The sequence below is a fragment of the Rhinolophus sinicus genome, linkage group LG03, assembly GCF_036562045.2.
Source record: "Rhinolophus sinicus isolate RSC01 linkage group LG03, ASM3656204v1, whole genome shotgun sequence".
In the NCBI taxonomy this organism is placed as follows: domain Eukaryota; kingdom Metazoa; phylum Chordata; class Mammalia; order Chiroptera; family Rhinolophidae; genus Rhinolophus; species Rhinolophus sinicus.
The window spans coordinates 40,174,376-40,196,996 of NC_133753.1; the positions used below are offsets into that span (position 1 = coordinate 40,174,376).

Below are 22,621 nucleotides of genomic sequence, written 5' to 3' on the forward strand. Positions count from 1 at the left end.
TTAAAATCTCTAACTATGATGGTGGAGATTTTTTTTCCTTTTATTTCTATTTGATAAGTAAGTCATTTTCCCTTCTTTATTTCTTATATTTTGGCTTTATGTACACATTTATGATTTTTATGTCTTTCTGATGAAATGTACCTCTTTATATTTGGTAATATCCTTTGCTACCTGATGAAAAGTACCTTTTCATATCGGGTAATACTCTTTGTCTTGAGGTCAATTTTATCTGATATTAAAGTGCTTTCTTATGCTTACTGAATGCATAGCAAATTAGTTTCCATCTATTTATTTTCACCTTATATTTGTCTTTATATTTAAAGTGCATTCTGGAAGCCAGCACATAGGTGGGTCTTGTTTCTTTAGAAAATCATTTTGACAGTCCCTACTTTTTAACAGGGGTGAGTCCATTAACGTTTAAAATAATTAGTGATGTCTTTGAATTTAGATCTTACAATTTACTATTTGTTTTGTGTTTGCCCCTCTTGTGTTTTGTTGTTGGTGTTGTTTGTTGTTCCTCTATCCATAATTTCCTGTATCCTTTCAGGTTAACTGAATATTTTTTAGAATTCCATTTTAATCTAATGGATTTTTAATCTATCTATCTATCTATCTATCTATCTATCTATCTATCTATCTATCTATCTAATCTATCTATCTGCCTTAAGTGGTTGCTATAGGGCAGCAGTTCTTAAAGTGTGGTCCAGGGACCTTAAAGATTAAAATCAATGTGATTTTAAAAAATACTAAGCTGTTATTTGCCTATTATACTCTCGTTCTTTTTTGAATGTATAGCACTTTTCCGGAAGCTACATGATAACGTAATGATGCCCATCCACACTGTGTGTACATGTGTATTCTTGTGTTTTCTAAATTCCTGATATAATAGAAATAGGGTATAAATTTGCACATGTCAGAGATTATTAACTCAGTTTGTTTCCTGTTACTTTTACTGCATTCTTGCTAGTTTTCTTTGGTTATACCTGCTGAAACATCATTATCATCCAATAAGTAGTTATTTTGAAAACCTAAAAATTTCCCTGTAACCCATATAGAAACACAATAGGTATACTTTATAGATTTATTTTATAATATTAAAGAATTTCCTCCAAAAACGTAAAAAATTTTAATTTGATAAACTCATAAATTAGTCATATTTTACTCTAAATTTAAAAATTTAATTTTTTCATATTAAATAATGGATTACTGCTTACAAACAGGGAGTTATTACTTAGTGGGTACAGAGTTTCAGTATGGGAAGATGAAAATGTTCTGGAGATGGACAGTGGTGATGGCTGCACAACAATGTGAATGTACTTAATGCCACTGGACTGTACACTTAAAAATGATTAAAATGGCAAATTTTATGTTATGTGTATTTTACAATAAAAAAAATCTTTCTCAACACATAGCTTCCCTGTTTACCTCTAAGATGCTGGGCAAGATGAAAATGTTAGAATTCTCTGACTCAACAAAGAAGAGAATCTACCTCACAGAAACTGGGTGAAACTGATTTCTTGTTTTGCTTTATCAAATGAAATGTAATGAAAACTATCTTTCAATGGGCTTTATAAATGTTAATAATTTACCGTATTGTGTCTTCTGCAACAGAACACTGTTGAATAGCATTATGGACCAAGCATTATTTTGAGACCAACATTCAGAGTTTAAAGCAAAAGAAAGTGAAATATTAAATACAGGGATGGCAAGAACTTTAAACACCACAAACTGTGTTTATAACTTTCCAAAGTGGAAATGAAAAGGCCATTCAACCATTTCACAGGCTAACTCATTATACTGCGTTGGCTGGTAAAGTACACACAATAGCTCAGAGACGAGTAAAGTCTTACATGGTTGACACCGCTGAATGCCTGCTGGATGGAAAGACCATAAAAGAAGTTATAGCATTGCCGTTTTCCAATAATAGAGAAGTTTACTGATTTAAAAATTTAACCGAAAACATAGTGATTTAATATCTTGTCTACGGAATTATATTTTTGCCTTACAAATAAATGAATCTGATGGAGCAGGATTAATTTTCTTTGTATTCATATAGTGTCAATACCAACTATTCATTCAAGAAGATAGTCTTTTATGTCAATGCCTGAGTAGAAATACAAGTGGTACTGAAATACTCAAAAAGTGTTGAAAACTCTTCGGATTGCTTATCCTGGGCCAACTGTGTTCACCAATGGTACAAAAGCAACGGTGGGTAAAACTTCTGCGCCTTAACACAAATCAAGGCAGTGGCACCAAACTATTGTATTCTTCACTACTATGGACTTCCAGTTAACAAAGAGTCAGTTTCACTTAAGAATATCCTTGATGTAGACACAGACAATAGTTTAGTGGTTACCAGAGGGTAAAGGGGGTGAGGGGTGGGAGATGAGGGTAAGGGGGATCAAATATATGGTGATGGAAGGAGAACTGACTCTGGGTGATGAACACACAATGGGATTTATAGATGATGTAATACAGAATTGTACACCTGAAATCTATGTAATTTTACTAACAATTGTCACCCCAATAAATTTAAAAAATAAATAAATAAAAAAAAAGAATATCCTTGATGAAGCGGTGAAAATATTAAATATTGACTCTAGAGTATATGTGTATTTAATACTCCGTGATGAGACATGCACTTAAAGCAATTCTGCTGCATATAGTTGCTGAAGTACAGTTGTTGTCGTGAGGAAAAGCACTTATGTGATTGTCTTGCAAGCTGAACTAGCCACATTTTTTTCATGAAATACTATTTTTTACTTAACAGATAACTATGGCAGACAAACAATGGTTATTCAGACTTGGTTACTATATTTGGCATACCTTTTTTCAAAAATAAATGAAATGAGCCTGTCACTTCAAAGAAAACACCTGACAATGATGAAATACGAACTTTCAAGTGAAAATTAGAATGTTTGAAAACTTGTAAGCACTTGTATCCACTGTAAGACTGGCAGCTTCCCAAAACTTAAATGCTTTTCTAATGAGACTGGTGGTGATATTAACAAATGTGATTTTTGGATATTGTCAATGAAATGTATCAACATTTTGAAAATCTGTGGCCACTCTTTTCCAACGATCAATGCATGGTGTTATAAAATTATTCAATGTGCAAGCTAGACCAATGGAGAGGACAGTAAGTTCACTAATAGTGTTTCAGGTTCCACATGACAACTAACCTTTAAGAAACCTCCACTTCAGAGTTTTGATGTAGTCTAAAAGAATACCCACAATTATCTGAAAAGGCTATTAAAATTCTCCTCCATTTTCCAACTACATGTATGTGTGAGGATGAATTTTCTTCACATACTGCAACCTAAACAACATATCACAACAATTGAATGCAGAAGCAGATATGAAAATCTAGCTGTTTTCCATTAAGTCAGATATTAAAAGAGATTTGCAAAATGTAAAACAATGTCCACTTTCTCACTGATTTACTTTTGCTTTGGAAAATATAATTATTTTTCATAAAAACATTATTCATGTTAGCATATAATGGATTTACTGTTATTTTAAATGAATAAATGAATATTTTTAGAATTTCCCAATTTTTATTTCTGATGTATATCTAGGTAGATTTATTCTACATAAACAAAAGCTCTTTGGGGTTCTCAATAATTCTTAGGAATGTAATAGGGTCTTGAGACCAAAAAGTTTGAGAACCACTGCTTTAGGGATTATAATACATATCCTTAACTGAGTAATAGTTACTATTATACCACTCGACATAAAAAATAAGAATCTTGCAACTATGTAGGTCCATTTTCCCCCATCATTTATGCTATAGTTGCTATAGTTGTTATATACATTATGTATATAGAGAAATATACATATATATCTACATATGTCTACCTCACATGTTATAATTTTTGTTTCTTATATTTTAAGAGATTAAGAAATTATATTTACCCACACATTTACTATTTCTTGTGTTCTTCATTCCTTCCTGAAGAGCTGAAAGTCAAGCTGGTTTTACTTCCCTTCAGTTGTAGAATTTTCTTAGCATTTCTTGTAGTGAAGATCTGCTGGTAACTAACCCTCTTAGTTTTCTTTTATCAGAAAATTATTTTTATTTCTTCTTCATTCTTTAAGAATGTTTTCACTGGGTATAGCTCTCAGAGTTGACAAGATTTGTCTTTCAGCATTTAGAGATATTGTTTCCATGTCTTCTGGCCTCCATTATTTTTTTATGAGAAGTGAGTGATCATTTGAATCAATGTTCCTTTATGTATGGATCGTTTTACTCTGATCTCAAGATTTTCTTTTATTTTTGGTTTTAAGCACTTTGACTATAATGAACCTAGGTAAGACTTTCTTTATATTCACCCTGTTGGGCTTAGTGAGCTTCATGAAACTGGAAATTTCTGTCTTTCATTAAAATTGGAAAATTTAGATCATATTTCTTCAAATATTTTTTCCCACCTCATTTTTTCCCCTTTTCCTTTGGGAATTGCAATTACATAATTAGGCCCTGAGACTCTGTTCATTATATTATCTTTCCTCCCTATCCTTCTCTGTTCTTCAGATTGGATAATTTCTATTGATTTAAATTCATTGACTCTTTCTTCTTTCATCTCCAATCTGCTGTTAAGCCCAAGTAGTGACTTTTTAATTTTAAATATTGTTTTTAATTCTAGAATTTATTTTTTATAGTTTCTATTTCTCTTGAGATTTCCTATTTATTTATTCATCCAAGTATATTTTCCTTTACACTCTTGAGCACATTATAAAATCTTTGTCTGATAAATCCAACATCTAGGTCATTTGTGGAGGATTGCTTCCAATGACTGCTTTTGGGTTTTGCTTTTTGCTCTTGAATATGTTAGTTTTCCTATTTCTTCATATATCTAGTAATCTTGGATTATGTTCTGGACATTGTGAGTGACATGTTTTAGAAAATCTGGATTCAGTTATATTCCTTAGACAAATATTGATTTTTCTTTTTCTTTCTCTTTTTTATTTTTATTTTTTTTTTTTAGAAAAAAATTAGTTTGGCTAGACTTGCATCCCAAACTGTCTCCCATGCGTGGATAGCAGGTGAAATCTCAGCTCAATTCCTTTATTCTTAACTGTGCTGCTTGGAGTCTGTCCTGCACATGTGTAATTCACGTATCAGGATTTGGCAGTTTATAATCAGAATTTGGGGTTTTCTCTTTCTGTCTGTCTTCTTCATGAGATTTCCCACTCACTTTCCATCTGTGGTAGTTACTTGAATTTTGTCTTCTGAATTCTTCAAGCAAATAAAATAGCAGATTTCTCTTCAGATTTTGACTGTCCCATGGATGGGACTTCCCGCTGGCTAGAAGCTGTAAAAAACAGGAAACTCACTCAGTGTCATTTCCTTCTTCTAAGTGGTTGTTCTCCAGTGCCTCCAGTGCTTTTTAGATTTTGTCCAGAATTTATTATTGCTATCTGTGGAAGTTTAGTCCAATAGAAGCTACTCAGCCATTACTTGAAGCAGAACCCTGCACATATTGTTTGGAACCATGTCACAAATGCTATTTCCTATTTGAATTAAAATGCCAAACTAAACATCAAAAATAAGAAAACAAAGTACTAGTTTCACTAGTAAGTTTAAGTATATATTTTGATAATTATAAGGCCTAAACAGTTTCAAAAATAGCTTCAGGAAGGTAAGACATTATGAAATTAGATCTCTGGTTCCTATGGCACTACCATTACGGAGTAGACGGTTTTGAATGGGTGGACCTTCTGGACACGGGAAAAAAAAAATCTGAAAATGCTAGTTGGTCTAGCAAGAGTCTAGAGTATAAAGGGAAAGCTACTTGAATGTAGCAGTAGATAAAAGTTATAAATGCAAGGTTGTAAGGGATGTTTTTTAATGAAACTAGCAACACAAGAACGAATAAGATTTGAGGTTTAAGAAATGGAGTACCAAAGGCAACAAACTAAAGAAGTGCCACAGCTTAAGATGGATAAAGTAAATCCCAGTAACTCAAGAAATTATAACAGAATATTGGAAAGATGGTAATCATGCTTATTACAGACGATGATGTAGACTATTTTTCAAACACCATCCTCCCAAAATTCTGGTAAGTCATATTTCAGGGTGGTAGAAGAAAAACACTAATAGTATTTTAATCTGTTTCTTTAATCAGAGCCTAAGTTACCATAAACCACTGCTTTAGTCTTATAGGATCAGCTGGTCTGCATGAAATATAAGAAATATAGTTTAGTTGAATGGTACTGTGTCTCTCTGCAAGATGCTAATGCTGCCTGCCATCCCACCAGATTAATTAATATGGATCAAAGGTTGAGTGAACATGGGGCAGAAAGGTTTACATAAAAATGAAAACTGTTAGAAGTCAGGAGAGAGAGAGAGAGAGAATGCATTATTTGCAAGTGGCTGACTAGGCTGGGACGCAAGCTAATCTTGAGTATCAGACAATGATTCCTTTTACACTCTTACCCAGATATAAAACTGTGCAGATCCCTGACTAGAGATATAAACCTAAAAGCTTAATGTTATTCCCACCCTGCCGTTGAGTGGTCTTTCATATAGATAATCCCAATTTGCCATTTTAGGGACTAAGCTTCTACCATCGGTTTAAACTGCTTTGTGCTAAGTTATTTTCTCCTTTAAAAATGATATGTCTTCTTCTATATTCTTTTGAATATTCTTATTTTTTCTGAAATGCAAATGAATATTAGAATAAAAATAATGGCATCAGTATGTATTTTAATGTTAAAAGTTATGTAATTTTGTAAAGTAAATACATTAAAAAGTACCACAGAAATCATACAAATGAAGGCAAAGCAAACCGCAATAAAAATAAAAAAAGCTTAATGGGAGAAAAAGACCAATACTAAAAATCATGTCAATTAATATAAGCTATTTGTTTACGCTATAAAAAGTTTGTAAAAAAAACCCAAACTCTGTAATATTTTGTCTAACTTAATGACACACATGAAATGTTAGCAATAGACAAAAAGTTAGGTCTGTTATGCACATGCAAATAAAACTGAGATTGTAATAAATGATACAGAATCAAAATATAATTTAAAAGGCTGTTACATAAGTTCAACAATATATAGTCCAAAAATTTCTAAGAAACACTAGTTAAATATTAGATAAAATGTAATCTGTCAAAGATGTCAACCTTTATCAAAATCTGGGTAGAATGGTACATAACTAAGGCAGACTAAAGAAAAATGAAAATAAGATATTTAAAAGAAAAATCCTGTTCTTCAGTGATTCTCATTCTTTTTTTGGATCACTGTTTCTTTTGAGAATTTGATTCCATATATAGGACCCCTCTCCAGATAAATTTTGCCAAGAATTTCAGGTATTCGAGAACTTCCTTAAGCTACACTGCCATCCCCTAGTACTCATTAGGATCATAAGTGCTAACATTTATAAGCACTTCCCAAGTGCTAGGCACTCTACTAAGCACTTTATATGCATTTTCCTGTAATCCTTGTAACAACCTCCTAACGTAGGTATTATTACTCTTATCCTCATAACAACCTATAAGATCAACACTATCATTTCCATTTTATAGATCAGGAGAGTGAAGCTTAGAGATGCTGGTACGTGTTCAATGTCACAGAGCCAATAAGAAGGAAAATGGGATTTACATCCTTATCTCTGGGATCCCAGGTTTCCAACTCTTAATCACTATAATATACAGTTTCTTACTAAAGGTCTTTCCAAATTAATTTTAAAAATTGATATAACTGAAAACAGAAACATAAATATATCTAAAAGTATATCCAATCTCTTTTCTATTTACACCACCCTCATTGCAAAGGAGAATTTGAAGTAGTTACAGAGATACACAAAAAATAAAAAACTAAACAGGGTATGTGTGTTTGTGTGTGTGTGTGTGTGTGTGTGTGTGTGTATGTGTGTGGTGTGTGTGTGGCGGAGGGTGAGGGGTGGTGGTAAGAAAGAATAAATTAGAGGTAGAACCAAAACTGGATATCATAAGGTCATCTATGATTGATGAGTCACATAATTAATTGCCTCTGAACAACATAGTAACCAGAGGAGAGAAGATTTGATCAATACTGTTTCACCTGGTATCTAACTGGAGAAACAGATCTTTTCTGGGGAACATGGTGTAGACAATATCCTTAACGCTATTATACAATGATTGCTTTAAGATATGTGTTTCTTACAAGAAACTTCTTACATATTTCTTGATGTAGGCCAAAGTGTAATGTCAGAGTGTAGATCAGAAAAGACAATTCTATACAGGGAACAAGGCAGTCTTAGTACAAAACTTCGCAATGATCTGGATTGGACTGAGGGTAAGATGTAGAATAGGTAGGGAAATGGGCAGACAGTATATCCTTCAGGGAATCTTTTTGGCAATTAAGTTTTTGAATTTAACAGTTGAGAGTTTATTTTCTCTAACAAGAACCTGGAGTGTAGAAATTCTACACTGTTTAGTAGGCCGGATTCATATGCATGAACAAGCAAGCAGAGAATAAAACTGGCAACTTCTTATTGAATAGAGGGCCTGAACAGGACAGAAGTCTGAATTTTAGACTTCCCACCAAAGTGAGATGAAAGAAGACCTATATAGAGAGATAATATCTAATTCACACTGATGTGTAAATATGTCACGGTTGAGACATGTTCAAAATCCAAAGAGCAAATGCTCTTTGTTTTTGTTAAATAAGAACGCTGCTGCATTACAACAAGATTATGGAAAGCTGCCAAAACAGTACTTGAGAAAATATATTGCTCTAAATATCTTCATTAGTTTACAAAATACTAAATTAAGTATCTATATAAGAACATACGCATAGCCATGGAAAAAAGAAACCTCAAATAAGTAAGAAAATTAAAAAATGAAAGAGCAGAAATAAACGATTCAAATTGACAATAACTTATATTTTAAAAGCAAGCTAGAGTTGCTACTTTGAAAAAAGAGAACCAAATCATAGCACTGTTCTAGTTGCTAGAAGAATAAAATAAAATTCAAAGAGAATTCAGATAGAGTTATTTCTAAATTTTATTTTGGAGATGGGACCAAATTAAATTCCTGAAAGTTTTAGGGGGGAAAATTAGTTATGCCTTTAAAGTTGGGTAAGATAAGGACAGCATGTATAGAGCACTGGGAGAGGGAAGACATTCCTGTAAGATGAGACAGGGTAAGGATAAGGATATAGGGACAGGAAACATACTATATGCCATTTACAAACAAGGTAGGTCAGATTTGCTTGAGATAAATTATGGAGGATCTCATTATTACTGAATAAATATGTAGCAGGAGGAAGAGTGAAAAGAGATAAACAAAAGACCAAAGTCTGAGCTTTAAGGAAATGCTCTTAGGGATAGCAAGAAACAGTGTTACTGTGACAGTAGAGAAGGTAGTTGGCTCAACAGACATTTGTTGATTTAATAAGAGAAACTATATATTGTTATAGAAGTCAGAAAACAAAAATGAGCCTAGTGATTTTACAAGAAGAATGTGACAGCAAGATGATGTATGGAAGTTTATAATCTAGTTAGGAAGACCAAGAGCTACATAATAGTACAATGTAATACAAATAATCCAGTGTCTCATGCTGTATTTACCTTTATAGGTATGTATTTGAACATTTCTTTCTGTAATATTCCCAGGGAATTCTGAATCCATGCATCTTTTAAATTTAATACTTAAAAAAAAAGTCAATACTTTTCATATGATAGTTAGGGGAAAATGTTTGAAATAATTCTGGAGGAGTTATCAGATGAATTTTTCTTCTCAGATTGGCAACTTTACTATATTCAGATAACTTTTTCAAAGCAAGTGAAACCAAACTTAGAAAGTTTCTAGGTAACCAGAAAAGAAGCCCTTTAAATTTAACCACATCTATTTATGCTTTATCACTAGATAAGCAAGAGGTATACATTCTAAGGTGATATTACACTATGTGAAGATGCTGTTGCCACACCAAAAGATTATGTACCATAACAGTGACAATATTATTCTTAATACTTAAACTGAAGCCAGAATAATTAGCTAAAATATATAAATTTTAGGAATTAACTTTTTAGAATAGAAGTGAATAAAATAATTTTCCAGGTAAGATTAATAGGTTTGAAAGTCTAAGTCAGTCTTGCTCTCTCCTACCACCTCTCTATCTTTCTTTGTCTCTCTCTCTCTCTCTCTCATATCTATATGTATGTATGTATATAGATGTATGTATATATATTTATGTATATATTATATGTATTTGTATTTCTATATTTATTCTGCATTCTAGTGATATGTTTAAAAAGTAAAATGACAATCTCTGCCTAAATTTAAAAAGTGATTACCATACATTTAATTATAATACCATATTTTGCTAGGACTATAGTAAGGATAAGAATATAGTAATCTAAAAATATTTCACAGAACTGCCTGTTTAAGGATACAATCTTCCTTGTCTTCAGTGAACAGGCAATGAGGCCAAATGAAAGCAAGCTCGTGTGTTATGTATAAATCCGCCCCCCCATCTCCACACTTCTATAACCCCACACCCAATGACACACATGCACTATAATAATGACTGATCACGGCTCAACCACACTGTCAATCAACAACAGTAGAAACTTCCATGGTTTTTTATTAATAAGTTAGTATGTGGCTTCTGTTTGCTGATCCAAAGTATAATGAAAGGGAGAATCAAGGCATTTGTAAATTTAGTTACAAGACTAGCTGTTTCAAATTTCATATGAACTTCACATTATGGGGTGAAGTAACATTCTCTAAACCTTTATACAAATAAACACCACTTTACCAGTGTCACATCTTAACATTGCTAAATGTATGTAGACGTAACCCGGTAAATTTAATGGCAACACTGCCATCCTGACTGAGGAAATACTAAGTTGTTACTGTGGCTTTATATATAGACTATTTGTGATATATTGATATAAGTTCTGGTTTATTCTATTTAATTGGCCCCCAATGCAGAGGACTTAAGTCATAGAAAATACAGTATGCTCAGTATAAGCTTTTTTTTTTTTTCAAATCATTGTTTAGTAAGGGCCAAGTTTTGAATACTTTTTAATTTCTTGTGACCACTCCTTCATGCCCAAGACTGTACCTGTCATTGAGAATACTTTAAAAAGTTACAATTTTTCCATTAAAATATGCTTCATCTGATGAGGATTTGAAGTTAGATTTTCAAGTGAAAATTTAAGAGATACACTTACCTTTGATTCGAGGTAGACATTTGCTGATGACATTTTTGTAATTTTGCATATGTAACTAACTAAAGAGATGGCACAAAGAATAAAGAGGCTATCATTAATTAATGCTCGAACAAACACAGTCCATTTCAACTGATTTTCTGGGATATCTCCATGGACTAGCATTGCACAAGTCAAGTTCACCACTAAAAAGAGAAGGCTTGCCAATATAAAGCCCAAATGCAACAGAATTCTGAAAGAAAAAAAAATGAGTTTATTAGATGTTTATAAAACTAATGGGAAATTAAATTTATTGTGTGTAACTTTAGGTATAATAATTCTTTCAGTTTAAAATGTTTGTAATTTCATTAAATACAAATTTAATAATCATTTAGAGTTACTTGGGCTATCTTTGCTGTTATGAAATTAGTATCTAAACCATTTTCAAATGGCATTAGACTTTAAAGCATTAATTAAAAAAATAAACCAGTTTAAAATGGCATTAAACTTTAAAGCATTAATTTAAAAATTATCTCACTTGAATTGCCTTTACCAGGAAGAATAATATAGGACTATTTTAACACTAATTCAAGTAATCCTGAATTTTTCATTTTTATAACTACTAAGCATGTTTCCATTGATCTTTCCACTCCAAGAATTACCAGGCTTTTATAATTTGTCTGGAAAATTAATAAACTATATCTAAATTTAAATTGATCACTAATATTCATTTTAAGAAGAGAAATATGTTTTAAACAGTGTTCAATTTTATGAACTTCTGATTATTTACAGCAAACATTACTTTCAGACATGACTGAAGAAGAACATAGGGATAGTAGAGGTCCAAGCGCTTGTCAATACTTCATCTTCTCATAAAGTTGCATGTCTCCTACGCATACAGAGCAACTCTGAAAATGAAATGCTTAACTACTTTCCCTTAAGAAAAATTAGACCACCTCATAAAAACTCTTCAGGTAAGGCATGGCTATCTGTATCAAGTAGCTGTAATAGCTATCTATCTGAATGTAACTCCAGTTCAGATACGTTTATACTCCAAATTAATATGACCCAGAAATTTATTTAGCATCCTAATATCTTCTATTTGGGGTCACTTTCAATAGTGGGAATCATAAAACGTTGTCTGCTTTTGGAAATAGTTTACACAAGGTACAGTGAAGGTAATGTGTAAAGCAATCTGAAACAAGCAATTTTTGTTAAGTGTACATGCAAAGTACAAAGATTTATTAGATGTTTATAAAACCAATGAGAAATTAAATTTATTAGTGTGTTACTTTAGGTACAATAATTCTTTCAGCTTAAAATGTTTGTAATTTTGTTAAATACAAATTTAATAATCACTCAGTTAGTTGGGCCATCTTCACTGTTATGAAATTAGTATCTAAACCATTTTAAAATGGCATTAGACTTTAAAGCATTAATTAAAAATTTTAAGAAGCTTAGATCTTACTATTCTCTCAGATTAAATAATGAAAACAATAATTACATAGTTTGAAACCCAAACCAGACCTTGAAATTATTCACATATCCAGGGGTTTATAGTAGTTTAGGAAACTAAAGCACAAAGAGGTCAAAGGAGTTGCAGAGTTGGCAAGTTAGTGAGACAATTGGTCTGAAATCCAAGTCTCCTGACTCCATAGCTTAGCACTCCAATTTTTGAGGTTAACGAATACTGAAACTTTACTTATTTCATGGAACTATATAATACATTCTTGCCCCAAACAGCATAATCTAACTTCAGTGTTTTGTGGACCCTATGAAATTACATCTGATATCTGAAGCAGCATAGTGGCAGAGCAACAGAAAAAAGATTGTAGGTAGCAATGTGGCTGAAGGGAGAGTACTGTGAGTTACTCAGTTCACTTCCTATGAACTAATCTAATACTTGATTTTCTATAAAACTGCTTCTTAGCACCCTCATTCACCACACTCTTAGACTTTGAGAACTCTACTGTAAAAAAAATTTAGATTTTGCTACTCATGAAACTTACTTGTATTTGTCAAGTTCAGTGGCACATCTGATTTTACATATAACCTAAAAAGAGAGTACAGAAAGTTTTGAAAGCATGTACTATAATATTTTTACATTTTTTTAAAATTGGGGAATATTGGGGAACAGTGTGTTTTTCCAGGACCCATCAGCTCCAAGTCAAGTTGTTGTTTTCACTCTAGTTGTGGATGGCACAGCTCACTGGCCCACGTGGGTATCAAACCAGCGACCTGGGTGTTATGAGCACTGCACTCTAACCAACTGAGCCAACCGGCTGCATGCTTACATTTGTTTTGACTTTGTGTTTCAAAGTGATACAACTACAAATAACAATAGATAACAAGTAAAATTCAAATGTTAACAATTGAACTACCATGAAGCAAAAATAGGCATGTTTCCAAAGGCATAAAACAATAAATTAATAATTTTATTTGTGAGAGTCTTAAATTTAATTTTCTATCTTTAAAATTTTGAACAGAATTCAGTTAAAACATTTGTTGAACTTTTAGTAAGAGCCAGACATTGTGCTGAGTGGCTTGCACCTATTCTGACCTTCATTATATCACTCATGTTTTGTCCTAAAATGGAACTACTTACTATATGAATATGGCTGAGTGTTCTCCAAAGATTATTTTCCCCTAAGATGAAATGAAGTAGTAAAAGGAAACAAGGGACCAAAAAATGAACACAAGATAATGAGCATATAGCCTATATAGTAAACTTCCTTTACATAGCCTTGCAAAAGCCAGGTCCTCAAATACTTGTTGAACAAAGTTAAGCAGGTAGGTAAGTAGAATTTGAAATAAACATGGTGAATTCTTAGAACATAGTGTGGAAGGTCTCAAGTCTTTACTGGTAGATTTGGACTTTATTATTTAGGTAATGGAAAGATATTGAAGGCTTTTATGTAGATACTGCAAAATATGGAATTTCATTAATCTGGTATCAATATACAGGCTACTACAGAGGAATTACAGACTAGAAAGACCAGTTATAAGACTACTGACATAGGGTATAAACTTTGGGGGCCTAGAAAGAGGTAAATACAAAACACTATAAAGAAAAATAGTGTAAGTACTTGATGACTTACTAATTTCATTCAAATATTTATTGAGCACACACTATGAACGGTGCCATGGATTCATAAATACAGTAACTGTTTCTGCTCTCAAGGAGCTCAGCGTATGGAAGAAATAGATAAACCATCTATTTTGACACAGTGTCATATCAATGCAAAAGATGCTATCACAACATCTAGGAAGGGAGAAAGACTAATTCAGTCCAGGAAATGGTAAAAGGTGAAGGAGAAAGGGGAAAGACTGTATAAAGAGTTAGGGAGGACTTTTCAAAGAAAGTCACATTTAAGCCAAGTTATGAAGGGTAAATGAGTGTTAGGTAAATGTTCAAGCAAAGATAGCAGCCTATGCATCTACTCATATCTACTGTATTTTGGTTAACAGTACCACCAGCTACCAGAAGCTGGAAATGATGAGGAATCTAAAATATTATTCTACTAGTTTCTAAATTGTACCACTGACATCATTCTCAGATGCATGTTTTCTATGTCTCTACTACTACAGTGTGTTATTATAACAGCCTTTTATTGGTCTCTTTGCCTCCATACTTAACTCCATCTGCATCTTCAGAAGATAACTGCTCATTTTACTACTTTTTCTTTATACTCATCTCAGTTAAAAGACTGTTGTTGAGTTTAAGTGAGTCCACTCAACCACATTCTCAGGTTTTGAATCTGAAAAACTGATAGAATGAGGAGGGCCTGACAGATAAAAATTTTAAAAAGTCAGGTCATGGAATTTATTTTTAGTTTTAAAATTTATTACCTAAGAGCAGAAATATTGAGAAGGCAGGTGAGTTTTGGAATACAAGAAGGAAATTATAGTCATCTATAGAAGTGATAGCTGAAACAAAATGGAAGACATTTGAGGGAACAAATGTAGAATGAGAAGTCAACGTGTGATGTGTTCACATTTAATAGTCACACAAAGAGTGAAGAAAAGAGAGCTAGGCAAGGGAGAGTGACCTAAAAATCAGGTTATAGAAAACAAAGTAGTAGCACAGAGGTAAAAGGAGAAAAGCATAGTCCTGATTAAATTATGCAAAAAGTCAAGAACGATTAAAAAATCACCATTGATTGGGTTTATAATATGTCACTGGTATCTTGAAAAGAATAGTTTTCTGTGGAATGACAGCGCAAAAGTGCAAGAAGTTAATAGAAAGTAAGGAAATTAGTATAAACTATATGATATATATTTGAAGATAAGAGAAACCTGGGAAAATTTGTGTTGGGAGACAATTCTTTAGGAATATTGCACATTTCTGCATGGTCCAGAATTTTTGAGCAAAGTGGTTTGCAAAACAAACATCCTTGAAAATAAGAGAGGGTGTCTATCTTAAGGTCAGAGGGAAGATTTTTTCCCTGACTAGTACAGTAAAGATAGAGAACATTCTCCTCCCTTCTTGGTGAAAATTTGCTTACATTCCAGATTAAAGATACAGTGTTTCTTGTTTGGGGGTTCTTCTCCTGTTAACACACCCTGCTGCGGCCCTCACTGTTGCCTTATGGGAATTGGGGCCTGGGACCAGATGCAGGACATTGCTTTGGTTGTTGTTTTTGCCACGAGTAATAAATGGTCTTTTTCTCTGACCCATGGATCAGTGTATGCATATAAAACTGTGGCCGGCTAACATGTTAGTTTTCAGGTAAGGTAAAATCTCAGACTTTTCAGTTTCCAATTTAATAACCTGCTGGTCAGAAATGAACTAGAGAGGGTGAAATGGCAAATGGAGGAGAGTGAGAGAGAGGAAGGGAGAGTTCAATTGTCAAAGAAGGGTCTAGAAGAGGCAGGTTAGCCCTGAAAAGGAAGACACTTTTGAGTAAAGAAGGAAGAAAAGACAATTGAAGGAAAATGTGGAGGTCTGCAAGGAAAGTTTAAAATAATCTACGAATCTCTTTGTCAAAATAAAATTGGATGTAGCATGGATACAGACATTTTGATATAGAAACAATGGATAAGAATTTGGCAGATGGAGTCTATTTTTTTTCTAGTAAAATAGGAGGCAAGGTCATATCCTGGGAAGGGTTGATAGATTTAAACACTTGGAATATGGAAAACATTTGAAACACATGACTAAAAGTGTTGTAAAAGAATATACTGTATTGAGAAGCAGAGAGGGCCAGTTAAAGTCAGGCAGTTGACAGTGGATACAGTCAGCAAGATCTCCTGATTTAAAATGGAAACAAACTAATAAAAAAATGGAGCCATTATAAAAAGTTCAAATAACTAGGTTGCATTTCCATGTAATACTTTAGAACTCTAACATGTGAAATTAGAGAAGAAAAAGTAGGAGGGTGAACCATACTGGCATAGCAAAAAGTCAAAGGATAAGGAATACTAGATTGACCATTGATTCTAAGCACAAATGACATCAGAAGGGAGCTAATGAAGTGAGGCAAACAGAAGGAGTAAAGTCATTAAAACATAGGATGAGAGTGAAAAACACATAAAAGGATGAATTCAAGATATATAAGGGAAAAGAAAGACACTAGTCAGAAAGAATTGCTTCATTCAAAGCTGATCCAAGGGGTGGCCCTGCTGTTGGGTGGCTCAAACAGAAAAACTCTGAGAAGCCACTGAATTGGGAGACATTGAATGGGTTATCATTATGGGCTTTGAAAAAGATCTATATATTGTAACAGGAGACCAGGCCAGAAGAAAGAAAGTGCTGATTCACCCAGGAAAGTGGACGTTATTATAGCCAATGATGACCTAATCAGATGGCACGAATTTCAGAGAGATGGTGATGATATAACATCAGTAAGTACTATTGGGAAACATAAAATAGGCTGATTGTTCTTCCCACAAATTGAGACGGAAGGTATATAAGGCTCAAAGTGTCATCTGGAAAAAGCTAGATTTCAGTGAAGGAATTTAAAAGGTTCAAATGAAGAAGAGAATGGAACAGGGAGGGAAGTGTAATACATAAGATTACAGGTCATGGAATGGGATAAATAATGGGTGTGAGAGGGAGCTGAACTGAACAAGGAAATAATTAAAGGTCAGTTATCATCCAAGATTTGCAGAATATGTTAGTTACAATGCATCACATAAACACAATCTGGTGCTTTAATCATATTTAGATTATAGTAAGATTAAAAATGATCTGATATTAGTAGATTCCAAGTATTTTTTTAGACTTTAACTAATAGAACATGATCCTGAATAAAAAAAGATTAGTAATATAAAAAATGTCAAACAATTATGTATTATTTGTTAAGACAGTGAAGGATAGTTCCTGAAACACACTTCATGTAATTTTTTGGGGGAGTAGAATGATAAATAACATACATCCAAATGATTTTCCTGATACCAATTTATGTCAGAGGGGTCTTATCTTTCCAGGTCTTTTATAGAAGGATATTATTCTTTATTGTAAAATTATGAAGAATTATATGGGTTTATGGATTGCAAATGGTTTTCATCATATAACCTACTTTTATCTTATGTACACACTAGTAGCCCCTTAGAAAATACTGATTTAGAATTTTTGAATTAATAAAGATTTAAAATACTGTTTATCAGAATACTTTATTTTAAAATATTTAAATTATAAGTAATCTGAAATGATTTTTCCATTTAAAAATGCAGACTTCCACATTTTATCTTCCTATTTAGTTTCTCAAATAAAGGGAAAAAAGATAAGAATATGACAAATATATTTTATTTGTAAATGTTACCTAATATACATTTAATTAACACAGGTATCCCAAGATTTGAGGAAGTTACACTGGAGTTGTATATCATTTGCTGTCCCCCATGGCATGTAGATCCATGTTGCTTGGAGATGGTAGGTACTAAAATACTTATTATTAATAGAACAGATGCTTTCCTATATAATTTCTTTTTGTCAAGTTGATTTTCCACACTTTTTTTGTTTGAAATAGAAACTCTATTGGAGAACATATCTATATAAAACCTGGAATTGATGCAAAAATAAAATGTGGTGAACATAATCTCTTCTCCATGACAGATAAGCATATATAGCCAACTATGTGGATTGTTTTATAGAAGCAGCTATCCATAGTTTCCATTTCAGTTGCTTAAGTTTCTATGGAGAGTAGTGAACCATTCCCAAGTTTACCATTGCTACTATGTGCATATAAAACAAGGAGCCTTTTAGCTATAAATTGAAGAGCCAGAATTTTTTCAGATGTTCTCTATCAATGCCTATCATATATTTTATTTTTAAGAACTCTTTTGTTTAAATCTTCTAAATACTTTTTATTTATAGCAGTCTGTTCTTCTTTCTAGTACAGTATCTTTTTGTCTCTTGGGATAGTAATACCTTATTTTTTTTAAGTTTCTTTTCTCTGCTTTGTCTTGTTTTCGAGTTGCTTAAAAATTATTTTTACATATCCAATTTTGTTTTCACCTAAAACTTCACTAGAACAATAGTAAAGGGATTTTCTTAAAAGGCATAAACCCATACATTTGAGTAGAATGGGAAAGGATACAATAAAATATTGGAAGCCAGAAAGTAGATGGATATGTGTGCAGAAAAGAGTTAACATAGCAGGCCTGAGACTGTTACCCTTAGAAAAGCCTGCTTGTAAGGTTGGTCCTTTGCTGGCATTTGGGAACTTGGATTTTCGGAGGATTCCCACTGCTCCCTAAATGATAAGTGTGTTTCACTGGGCCTAAACTGTTTGTGCAAACAGTATGGTTTATACTCAACATCTGCTCTCCTTCTGGGAGTTTGGAATTTTGGTATGTGTTAGGCAGAGAGTGCTTACATGACTAAACCCCCCATGGCACTGTTTCTAATGAGCTTCCCTGGTAAATAATATTTCACATGTATTGTCACAACTCATTCCAGAAGGAATTAAGTATACCCTGTGACTCCACTAAGAGAAGACTCTTGGAATTTTGTGCCTGGTTTCCTCTTTTCCCTTTGCTAATTTCACTCTAATAAACTTTAACCAGGAATATAACAACTGTGAGTCCTTCTAGCAAATCATCAAGACTGAGGGTGGCCCTGGGGACCCCAACACAATTTGTGATTACCCAAGAAAGATGAATCCCAAGCCAGTCGTGAGGAGGGTTGAGAACCAACCTGATTTACATTTCAGAATCTTCAAAAGGTACAGAAACCAAGAGAACCAAGTATCACTGGAGAGAGGTGAAGGTGACTAAAACAGAGGTAGATAAAAGCTGTTTAAGAGCAGTTAAATCCCTAAACCTCTTTCCCTAGTCCATGTCCTGGGCAAATGCTTCTTATTCACCCTGGCAGATATCTGGTGCTTATTCTCTGGAGAGGCTACTCTGGCCTGGAGTATGAACGTTAGATGCCAGGCACAGGGGATAGTCTGGTATCATACTAAAAACAGGAAGATTAATGATGAATACCAAGTATAGAGATTTTCCCTTGCCTCAACCCTCTTCCTTAAATAGGTTCTCGAAATGCTATAAACTAGACCTTTATCCTCTGAAAGATTAAAATATTTTTCTCCTGAGGAAACTGATCAGCCTAAGAGGAGAGACCTGAATATGCCAGCATCGGGGGTTCCCTAACAAATTATCCAGCCACATGACTGTATATGCCTCACCTACATGCTTAGAGCTTCCATTCGTAATTCTAAACACAGCCAAGGATAACCAGATAGCTCAAAAGTTTTTAATGAAAGAGAGATCAAAACAAAAATAGAAAAATCTATACAAAAGAAAAAACTAAACAAATGAAACGCTACTCTTAATAGACTCAGAGAGATAAGAAAAGATGCTGCACTCATGAAGCAAAAATAAGATGTGATTAACAAAAAAAAATCAGGGAATGAAAAAGAGCTAATAGAGATTAAACATGTTAGAAGAAATGAAAAAGTCAAGAGAATGGCTGGACGTTGGGAACCCCACCCCCAAAAGTAGAGCACAAAGACAGATGCAAAATAAGAAAAAGATCTGTCTTATAGGTCCAACATACAAATGTTAGCAGTTCCAGAAAGAGAGAACAGAAAAAAGGAGGAGAGAAAATCAATGAAAAATTCAAGAATGTTTCCCCAAACTAAAGGACATGTGACTAAATTGAAAGGGCCTGTACAATGCCCAGAAAAATGGATAGAAAATAGACCCATATGAAGAGACATCATTTCAGAACACTGGGGTCAAAAGAAAATCTAATAGTTTTTAGTAAGTATAAAAACAAGTAAAAGATCAAGAATCAGAATGGCTTTCAAGTTTCAATAAGAACACTGGAAGTGGAGCAACACCTTAAAAATACTAGGGAAAAATTATTTCCAACCTAGAATTCTATTGCTGCCTAAACTATGAATCAAATATGACAGCAGAATTAAAATATTTCAGACATAAAAAGCCTCAAAGGTTGCTTACCCTTTCTCAAGAAGGTACTGAAGGATTACTTCACTGAAACAAGGTATGCAATGAAGGATTAACTCAGCAGGCCTCAGTTGTCTAAGCCCTGCACATTCCAAAGAAAGATCTGGCCTTTTCCTGGCTCTTGGAAGATAATTTGTAAGCCCTTAGACTATCCTGCCTTAGACTAGGAGGCCTTGGCCACACCAAATAGACTATGTTAATAATATGATTTATGGTGAAGGCTCAGGACCACATGATGATCGGTTTGAACTTCGAAAGGCTGGAGACTGAGTAACTAAAGTCAGTCATGAAGATACTCCATGCCTATATGACTGACTCCCCAATAAAAACCCTGAGCATTATGTCTCAGGTGAATTCTCCTGGTTGTCACACATTGTTGCTAGGAGAATAAGCGCTGTCTGTTAAGACTGCTGGTAGAGGACAACAGGAAGCTTATCCCTCATCTCCTGGACTAAGAGAAATCTTGGCGATTTAATTCAATAACTTAATTTTACAAATAACAAAGCTGAGCTTTAGAGATTAAGTGGATTGACCAGGAACACACAGGAAATTGAAAGGATTAAAACACAGGTGTCCTGACTCCTAATTGAAAGCTCATTGGGATCCTGGTTTTCTTTGATGTTTGTACACTTAGATCTTTGATGTTATACAGTTCAAGTTAATTCCCTAATGTTTAAGTGACAAATATTGCTTTATTAACAGTAGTGTCATCTATATCTTATAGTAACTACTTGTTAATTGTCAGAGGAAAGATTTGCACAATTAACGTGCCCAAGAAAAATATATTCAGAAACCAGATTATCTATTTAGTAAAAGGTAATGAAGGTAATGACCTAGAAGCAATTTAATACCTTCATTTTATGTTGCCTTGCAGACTATCAAGTACCCTTACCATGCCCTTTACTTAATGAGAAGTGTATTTTTAAAAAAGCATAACTAAATTATTCAGGAATGAAATAGTAAGTGAGAAGAAAAGTCTATGAGATTTCATTATTGAAAATCACCCTGAAATATAACAAATTACTATGGACTGTTCATTAGTTTACTATGAACAGTTCTTTGAAGATAAATTAACATATATTACATTAAGGGATATAGAGAATTTATTTCTGAAACTGAGTTTCATACATTATAGATTTAGACTCCTTAGGAAACTGATTTAAATTGAATTTGTGCTGAAAGTGTGCTATCCTTTAAAGTTTTTCCAACACTAAATACCCCATTGTACATTACTGATTTTTCATAAAACCTTTTGTGCTTTTGAACTAGGAAGATAGCAGAACTGCTTTTTGTAAACAGAGAGTCGGACTCATTGCAAATGACTGATAATGGTGGAGAAAAAAAGGCAGAATGTTTCAGAAGTAATAGAATATCACACGGGAGAAAGAAGCAAGAGGAATGCTTACTTTCTTTTCATCTTGAGTTCTTAAAGACAGTAATAGTTTGAATGTAATCAATGATGACGATCACTCAAATAGCTTAAAACCATGGAATTTATAATGTGACAAAAAAGTTCCCTAGAGTACACAGTATCACCTTAAACTAGCCGAAGTCATTTGATCAGCAATTAGACAAAGTCCTAAAAAATAGCTGAGGAAAGAAGCACAAAAGTTTGATAAAACATTACTTAAGTATTTTTATAGTGAGGGACTGAAGCTTAAAAAAAAATTGTAGATTATGATCAATATGCTAATGAAAAATTGCAGTTATAACTGAATTTTTGTAAAAAGATAGGATGTACAGATTTGGCATATCCAGCTACATCTTATTTTATAAAGCAGATGATCCTAGGTATTTAAGTTTTTATATTTATTTATAGCCTAAACTTTGATTAATTTTAACATGATACGTGTAACTTTAAAATTGGCATTCATATCTTAGAGATAGAATTCACAGACACTATTAGATCTCAGAACTAGGCTGTAAAGTAATAATTTTATTTTTAAACCCTCAAATTCTAGGTTGACTTATTAGTGCTAGACTATTAGAATTAAATAGAATTAGTCTTGGATATCACTGAGACTAACCACTTTATTAATTAAACAACTGGCCCAGAAAAGTAGT

General features: G+C 33.2%; 1 protein-coding gene across 2 annotated transcripts in view; it reads right to left on the bottom strand.

Annotated features, from left to right (window-relative positions):
* The window catches only part of GPR137C (G protein-coupled receptor 137C), a 50,536-nt gene that overhangs the window by 11,788 nt on the left and 16,127 nt on the right, over window positions 1–22,621 (bottom strand). Inside the window, exons 2-3 of one of the 2 annotated variants that reach the window (XM_019725703.2) lie at window positions 13,150–13,193; window positions 11,165–11,393 (exon numbers count right to left, since the gene is read on the bottom strand). The exons of the other annotated variant lie outside the window; for it this stretch is intronic. Of the exons in view, the coding sequence (XP_019581262.1) occupies window positions 11,165–11,393; window positions 13,150–13,193 (273 nt within the window). The remainder of the gene's footprint in view (window positions 1–11,164; window positions 11,394–13,149; window positions 13,194–22,621) is intronic. 2 annotated transcript variants of the gene reach the window in all.